At 43.3% G+C, this 8,835-nt stretch overlaps 2 protein-coding genes across 2 annotated transcripts; both read right to left on the bottom strand.

Annotated features, from left to right (window-relative positions):
* Nucleotides 1–5,202: 5,202 nt before the first annotated feature.
* Nucleotides 5,203–7,251, bottom strand: LOC308360678 (proteasome subunit beta type-5-like). Its single transcript, XM_080832723.1, has 3 exons — nt 7,002–7,251; nt 6,114–6,420; nt 5,203–5,650 (listed from the first exon to the last, which is right to left on the bottom strand). The coding sequence occupies exons 1-3, from the start codon at nt 7,212–7,214 to the stop codon at nt 5,364–5,366; spliced, it is 807 nt and encodes a 268-aa protein (XP_080688849.1). The 5' UTR covers nt 7,215–7,251; the 3' UTR covers nt 5,203–5,363.
* Nucleotides 7,252–7,582: 331 nt separating this feature from the next.
* Nucleotides 7,583–8,761, bottom strand: psmb11b (proteasome 20S subunit beta 11b; the record flags this gene model as incomplete). The annotated part of the gene is made up of 1 exon (XM_080860005.1): nt 7,583–8,761. One exon carries the CDS (start codon nt 8,759–8,761, stop codon nt 7,583–7,585), a length of 1,179 nt encoding a protein of 392 aa, XP_080716131.1.
* Nucleotides 8,762–8,835: the final 74 nt, after the last annotated feature.

The following is an 8,835-nucleotide window of genomic DNA, read 5'->3' as shown; positions in this document are numbered from 1 at the left end:
TTAGACTATATTAAAAATGTATTCTTACTGTGTGATGTGCTCGTGTCAAGCTCCACACACTGAATATTTGATTCAAAGTCTTTGAACATGAAATGGCTACAGCATTTAAGTCCGCCAGGTTTAAGAAAACCAACTGTGTTGGATAAAAGGCCACATGGGATTTAACAGGCATTTCTATTGCATTTCTGTATCCTACAATACATAATGATTAGGTATAATCGAGGTTAGATTAGGCAATGGATCTATAAGATGAGAGGACACACCGTGAATCAGCTCTTGGCTTGAAGATGTTGTCTCTTGTGGGAGATCTCACTGATGTACAACACTTCAAAGGGGTCAGCCGCTCTCTTTCTTTCGCCCTATGAGGAATGTGCCCTCCAGATAAAATGGCCTCTTTCCCATACACCACAGAGCAGAGGTAAGAGGGAATCTCCCTAGGGCTGATTAATTGGACCCATAAATGCTTTAATTAATTTCTACCCTTCTTGCCCAAAAGTTTAACGATCAGAGGTTCGTTAGCAGTAGAGTCATGTCTGAGCCATCGATCTTTGATGCCTGATGCGATGAGAGCTGTCGCCAACTTAACGAGACTGAAAATGTACAATTATAATTCATCCCTTATCCCCTGCCCGTCTCGCCCGTCCACTCATCACTCTTTTTCACTCTTTTTTTTGGTCTGGTCTCTCTAGACCTTTCTGAGAGATGCACAGTTGCACCTGCCCCAGATTTAGGGGATGGTCACAGACTTGTTACAAGCAATTTAGGATTTTAATGTTCTCATTAAACTCTTCATGTCATTTCTCTTTAAACTACAGCACAGACAAAATGGAAGTAGAGAGGAGAGTGACTGAGGGAAAGAACATTCAACTGCTACCAACGCCTGCAGATACTTTAGTAGACGTTTGCTAAATATAGCAACACTAAAAAGCTTCATTAATGATAACAATCCAAGTGGTCAGTTCTCTGACGGCCATTAGACCTACTTATCCTTTTCTTTGTTCTGCTGACTCTTAGACCAGATAACAGCATGAACAGGCTTCTTTGAAAAGGATTATGTGAGTCTAGACGAAATGTATGGCATTTAAATGAGTCTTTTAAAAATTTAAATTGATATTTTTAACCCCAGAATATTATGACACTATTAGGGTATAAAGGATACAGTGCATTAACTGAGAGTGTCTTTACCGTCAGAGATACAAATCACAAATCAATTATTTACCAGCCACCATTTCTTTATCAGTATTAATGATCTGTAATTACCCACAGCATTTGGAGTGACAGAGAGAGAGAGAGAGAGCGAGATATAGAGAAAGAGAGAGAGAGAGAGAGAGAGAGAGAGAGAGAGAGAGATTTTGTTTTGTCTATTACAATGCTGGCCTTTGATCCAACAATAATTTACCTGGAACACAAACACGACTCATAAGTCATTACTCTGCTTCCTTCATGTTGAACTTCCTTCCAGATTCATTAGAACAACCCCTCAATGGATTCCCACTACTGCACTTGTATGTTCTTTCAAATATCCTGAATCTTCACAGTTCTGCCACAAAATTAATTTATTTTGTCAGATATGACTATCTCCACACAATTAAAACACCCTCAGCTTTACAACAGAATCCATTAATTAAAAGGCAAACGAACTGAGCTTCAGTTTTATGCACAACCACAAGTGTACTCATCTGTGCTTAATTGATCCAAACTGGAGTGCTTACCAGAGGGATGTAAAAAGAGACAAACTTCCATTTATTTTCATAATTTGTCCTACTTTTCCCCCCAAAACTTCGCCTGGGAACAAAGAGAACATTTGGAGCGTTTGATCATGAGACATTTTGTTTACTTTGTTGCACGATCTCGCCTTTCACTCTGAAATCCGTCTGCTACCCGTCTCCCTGGTCTTTTCAGCAGGGAGATAACTATGAGAGAAAAGGATAATGCTGTCTTCTCCACAGCACTTAAGCTCACATTAACACTTCTCATCAATATTAAAACAAGTGGCCCTCTCCTCCATCTCCCCTCTCGCAAACCATGTTCACAGTTTCTCTCATCTTTACCCCATTTCATCTCTTTTTTCCCCTCTGATGCTCTCCTATCAAGCATCTCTCTCTCTCTCTCTTTTTCTCTCTCCTTGACAGCACACACCCGCCTCCTTTTCTCCTCAGCTCTACATGTATCTGCTCCAAGTTGGGTTTGGATATACAATGTACTATTGTTAAAGGAGGGACTGGCCCTCACCTGTGCATCATACTGATGAGATGTACAGGAGGGAAAGGTGGGCAAAAGTGGGAGAAAGGGGGTGATGCAAAGGCATACAAGAGTGAAAGAAAGATGACATGTCGTGCAAAAGTGTGTGTGTGTGTGTGTGTGTGTGTGTGTGTGTGTGTGTGTGTGTGTGTGTGAGAGAGAGAGAGAGAGAGAGGAAAATAAATAAATAAAAAAGCAATGAGAGATGAGGTTGTGCGAGAAGAAGACAGAACAAGCTAGAAGAGATGCGATGTGAGAGATGGTGTTGGTGATTCACAAGTGCCAGCTCAGAGAAGTATGATGAGTGGTCACACACTTCCAAATGGCAAATCGTTGTTTCAGTCCTGCTTCAAGACCTCACAGCAAACAAGATGCTCTTAAAAATAGCTCTTTTTGCATTCCAAACGTCTTCAGTGGTCCGACAGCAAGGAGCAACTGAAGGAGAGTAGGGTGTCCATCCATTTAATATGCATTCAATACGTATTTGCAATCTGTCATTATGCATTCTATACAGGCCCATAATTCAATCTTAGTCACATCAAAGGACATTTACTCAATATTCCTAAAAGTCCATTATCTCCTTGACATGCTCCATCAATATCTGTAAAGGAGAGCTATCGGTCTCATTTAGTTATCACTGAAATCATTATTTTAAGGGGTTAACATCAATTGCATTTAAAGGCGTTTTAACCAGTAGGCTATGACTGTTCAAATCACACTGTTTCTGTGAAACAGAAGGACGTGAAAACTAAATAGGCCAGTCAGAACATCCGAGAAAAAAAGCATTTTACCCTCTCATGCTTGGACACACACACACACACACACACACACACACACACACACACACACACACACACGCACACAAATACACTTCAAAGCTGTTCATTAACATAGCATAGACACATTGCCTTCAGCCCACGGCAGAGCCTCGTCATGTCAGTGAACGCTGCACGCTGTGATCCATCTGACTCGAACGTTAATGTGATTTATACACATGGACTAACTGCAATAACTAAAGCTTGCCATTGTGCTCTGCTGGCAAAACGATGCCGCACGCTTAACTTTCAGTGATTCTCGTGCATATCCGTATGAGACCCGCGCGGGCTGCAGGTGAGCGCTGAACGCGTTCTCATGGAACCCGGTAACCGGTGCGCTGAGGCATTTTACCATCACGTTGGCACCATCTGTCAGAGCTTTTTGTGCGGTTCAGTCAACTGGAATTGACACAACACAAATTGTTCTCAGTTGGATCAGTTGGATAGCCATGACAGGATGTTTTTATGTCTCTATTTTCGTTTCGGGAAATGCATAAAATCTCCAACAAACAATCTTGAGAGCAGCTGTTCCGATCCTAAAGGCAAATTCTCACCACATGACCATTCTTGAATGAGCTCTAGCCCTCTGCAAACCCTCGACGTTTAGGCTACAATAATAAAAGCAACAAACCTTATGTTTCTAAAACAAATACGAAGCCACTGAAATAATCAAAATGGCCTAAATATTCGTTAACACTAATTCGCAGTTTTGTTCGCGTCCGTCTGAATTTAAATTGCTTGACTAGAATTTACTCTCGACTCTCGTCGAGGAAACAATGTGGTCTAAGTTTGAAGGCTATGGCGACATTACGGTTCAACATAGAACCAATTATTAACATGCGGACCAAGCTAGTAATTGTATTAAATTGCACATATTGCTGACATGATTAGAGGCTTCCTTACCCTGTGTTGACGATCTTGCGCTCCTCTAGTGTTTAGCCTACTCTTGGTTTGAGGTCGGCGAGATCCGAAATGCGAGTGAAATGACTGTCGTATCCCTTTCCCTCGCGCGCTCCCTTTCTTTCTTTCTCTCCCTCCCTCTCTCTCTCTCTCTCTCTCTCTCTCTCTCCCTCTCTCTCTCTCTCTCTCTCTCTCAAATACACACACTTCCCCTCCTCGCATCCGTAACACTTCTCGACCCTTACCCTCTCACTATGATGCTCATCAGAACAATTACCCCGTGTTCTTTTCAGAACTTAACAGTGGCTCAAAGCAATTTCATTTTGTGTCTTGCTGTTGTCGAATCCTGGTTGAAATGAAGCACCACAATTTTTAGAGCGTGTTTCACAAACACCACAGGGGCTTGGAAGAGTCCTCCATGTCTAATGAGTTTGGGAGGCAGAGGCGGTATTACTGCAGGCACACACATGCAATGTCAACAAAAGGAAATTAGTTTTACAGTAGTGTTACAAGGTTTTTTTGTCCCTAGTTAAGCCATCCAAGTTAACATGTGTGTCTCATTGGAAGCCTGTATATACTACTAGCCATGTGTCCCAGTTTGCAGTTCAGCATCTTTCAATCTCGCTTCCCCTCCCTGTCTATCCTTGCTCTTCACACTTACTCCTGGCTGCCAGGTGGCTGGTGACAAGAGGTAAGGGAAAAATGCTGACAATGAAACTTCACAGAGAGGAGAGCGAAAAATGAGGACAGTGTTAAGAGCTAGAATCACTTACATCCTCTGTGTTTAAAAAAAAAAAAAAAAAAAAAAAGATGCACACAGGAAGTGCGGGGATAAATAGATCTCCCAGGGGAGACATTCCAGCAGGTTCTTCTCGGCTCTTTTTAAAGTAACAACCTCAGGGGCGCTCAGGAGGGAAGCTAAATTAGTTCTAAACGTCTGTGAAAGGAACAACAATTGGGTGGGTGAATGAGTCACCATAATGAAAGCCTGCACACATAAGGCCAGCGATGCAGTTCAGCAACACTGGAGGTATGGAATCTGGATAAAACATAGATATGTAGTCCTGTGCATTAGGTGCATATGTTATTCAGAGCAGAAAGAAAACCTCTCCCAGCTTATAAATATGATAAACAATAACAATTAATTCTAAGACATTCCTGCTGTATAATTGGAATGAAGGTGTGTACAAAAATATATCCAATGAATAACCTATACCTCGCCTCTAAGAAATGGGTAGACATAAAATAAGCTCAGAACAAAAGCATTTATTTCCAAATATCTTATCATCATACAAAACCATTTATACGGTCATGAAACATAACAAAAACAACCAATGCCTTTAGGGCAATGAGGAGATTGGCCATTTATTATCAGAGGTGTCATCTTCTCTCTTGCCGGTGCAGCATCTATGCCTTCTTCTCAGCGTACTGCTGGTGCAGCTTCAGCACATCATCCTGAGACACCCGGGTCCAGCCTTCACTGTGGACGTGGTACAGATTGACTTGGCCTCCGCTGTAGGCATCTCGATAGGTGGCCTGGTAGATCGCTCTACGGGCCAGCTCACAGGCCTCCTCTACGGTCAGGTCATTGCGCAGGCCACTGTCCAAGGTCCCGTAGGCATACATAGAGCCAGAACCCACGGAAAACAGGTCACCACACACACGGTTGCCCTCGGAGTCCACATAGTAGAGACCTGCTCAGAGAGGGAGAAAGAGGGTGAGAGGAAGGGTAATGAGAGACCATGAGAAAGGAGGGAGCACAGGGGAGATGGATCGGACAAGAATGAGACATGTCAAATAGAGTTAAAAGAAGGGAAGAAGCCAGGAAGAGAGGGTAAATGAAGAGGTGACTGTTCAATATGATAATCATCTTAACAGTTAAAGGGTATGCCTTTACAGAAACAGATGTAGCTCCCTCTAGAGGAAAAGAGGCCATATTGCGTCATAATTCAGCACACTCACAGGGTGAACTTGGACATCATTAATTATGAGGATCATTACACCACAGTTAAGATTATCACCGTGTTCACTGACACAAACTGTGTGATTTATGCACTTCAACTCAGGTGTGAGTCCCGTAAATTATTTGAGGTCAATTAAACAGCTGGATATCATGACACTTCTGGGATAGTTATCACAGGAACACCACACTCGTACCTGGTCCTGTCTTGTCCCATCCTGCCACCATTGTGCCCATGCTGAGTCCCATGCCTTTGTACTGGTACACCATGTTGGCAAGCAACTTGGAGGCTGCAGCCACTGAGATGCGCTCCTTGTTGCGCAGCTCGTAAACGCGGCACTGCTTGGCTAGCAGACGCTCCCAAAAGCTGCAGTCGGCGGCCCCCCCGGCCATGGTGCCCAACAGGTATGGGTTAATCTCAATCACCTTCTTCACAGTTTGTGAAGCGATGTAGGCGCCAGCTGTCGCACGAGAATCCACCGCTACTATGACACCATGCTGGAACTGAGCAGAACGGAGAATATTACATTAATTTGTAGCATATGTTTCACTCATATATTTTACAAACATATTTTTGTGCTGTTTTGAATGAACATTTCAATCGACTACAAACAGGAACATGTCACATTAACAGTGACATGACAGTGTTATACAGTAAGGTTCATTTTGAGGGACTGCTTAGCCTCTAACGTTAATTTTGCGTCAATTTGACATTGTCTTCCAGTTCACTAACCAGCGTTAATGTAAAATATTTCATGAACTAGTTCGAGATAACCAGTCAAACATAATAATAGCAAAATTAAGTCGATGCATCACCAACAAGATCTAACTATGACACAGCAATAACACAGTGTACCGTTAGCTATCTAGCGAACTAGCCACACACAAGTGATGCTAACGTTAGATAGCTACGCTAGCTAGCAAGCTAGGAGCTTACCCAGCGTTAAGTATATATCTAACTCCCATGGTCTTTAAATCACCGTGGAAATACAAATACAAGGTGGAATGAATGAATCCTGGCAGAGCTTGAGCCTTTTCAAGTAAACTAACTAGCTCCAGCTAGCTGGCTAATGTTTGCTACTCACTTTGAATGCTAAAGTGGTGGTCCCATGAAGAAATTCTATCTTCTTCTCCACTCCATCGTCACAACCGCCGTTAAGAGAAGCTTTAATTGCAAAATTGTTGCCATCTCCAAACTCCGACCTAAAGCCAAGGTGATTTTCACCTGAATTCCAACTTAGCCCATGTGGCCTTTGAAAATGTATTGAATCACCATGGAGTACATCTGCCAGTGCCATTGTGTGAAGCAGTCAAGTTTGTGGCTAGTCGCTCACTTCCGATGTTCTTCCTAACATTTAGCCGAAAACGGAAATACGTCATCCGACAGCTATAACCACCTTCGCATCTTATGTTCGCACTCAGCCCACTTGATTTTCTGTTTTTAGAGTAGGCTAGTCTGCGAAAAAAAGAATAACTGAAAGCCAGGTCTACTCATAAATAGAACCGATTAATAAATAAATACAAAAATGTTAAATATCAACTGATAGTAAACCCATGTAGGTTACAATTAAGCAAATATGATTTCAAATCCATGGAATAATTATTGAATTAAATATTATGTATTTGTCTACTAGCTTATGCCTTTTTTGGGTAGCCAATCCTGCATCTACTTCACACATTTGCTTCCATCTGCTTTCTCCATTTTTCTTCTTCTCTCAGCCACCTTTTCTCTCTCACGCTCCTTCTCCCTGTAATACTCCTCTTTCAACTCCTCCCTCTCTCTGCGTTTCCAGCCCATGGCAGTGATATGATAGAGGTCCACATTGTTGCCTGAGTAGGCATCTCTATGTGTAGCCCTGTATACTGCTTCTCTGGCCAGCGCCACAGCCTCATCCACGCTCATCTCCCAGCATATATCTCTGTCCAGGATGGAGTAGGCATAAGGTGAGCCAGATCCCACAGAAAACAGCTCTCCCTGTAGACGGGTGCCATCGCTGCATACATAAAACAATCTGGGGCCAGACATGTTCTGCTGCAGGTTTCCAACAGGAGCTGGTTGGGTACTCTTCTGACAAACCATTTCCAGGGATTCATTTCTTTCAATTGTTTCCTCCTCATTCTTTTCTATTGTGTGGGCGGATATTGTACTCTCCGTCTCTTCATTGTCCCCAACATCCCAACCACAGAGAGTTGCCGCCACACACAGCTCTGTGCCCTTGAATGGATGTAGCATGTGAGCTAGAAGCTTGGCAGCACCCCCTGTGGACAGTCTCCGACGATGGCGCAGCTGGTAGAGCCGCAGCTCGCGGGCAAGGATGCGCTTCCACAGGAAACAGTCAGCCGAGGTCCCCGAGGTGGTACCCACCAGGTGGGAGTGGATTGGCAGAATCTTTTGCGAGGATGGGCATGCCACAAGGCCAGAGCAACTTGAACGCGTGTCTGCTGCGGCGATGACACCACCCTGGAACTGAAAGGCCAGGGTGGTCGTACCATGAGACAGCTGGAAAGGTAGAGGAATGGACGAAGAGGCAGATAAGGGAATGTCTGTGGGGAAAGGAAGCGTAGGTAAAGAACAGTACTCAGGTTTGGCAGTAGGCTGAGGTGTAACATCCGGACTTGCTTGGCCAAACTGTAGTGGGCTCTCTTTGAGGTATTCAGCCACTGGCACATAAAGCTCTAGAGGACTTCCATTGCTCCCTGTAAAGAAACCTCCAAAGTCTGTGTTCTTCCTGTTGTGGAATGAGAAAAGGGTTTCTTCCAAGTACACAAAGGCTGACGCAGAAATATTCCATTCAGGGTAGAGATAAGATAATTTGTTGAAGCCACAGACCTCCTGTAAAGCCATCAATTATTAAAGAAATCTATCACAGGCACAAAATGATAACTAACCCTAGGCTATAATTACATTTAACAGCAATG

Source organism: Sprattus sprattus (assembly GCF_963457725.1).
Source record: "Sprattus sprattus genome assembly, chromosome: 2".
Lineage (NCBI taxonomy): Eukaryota > Metazoa > Chordata > Actinopteri > Clupeiformes > Clupeidae > Sprattus > Sprattus sprattus.
This window is presented reverse-complemented; position numbering and strand designations above follow the sequence as displayed.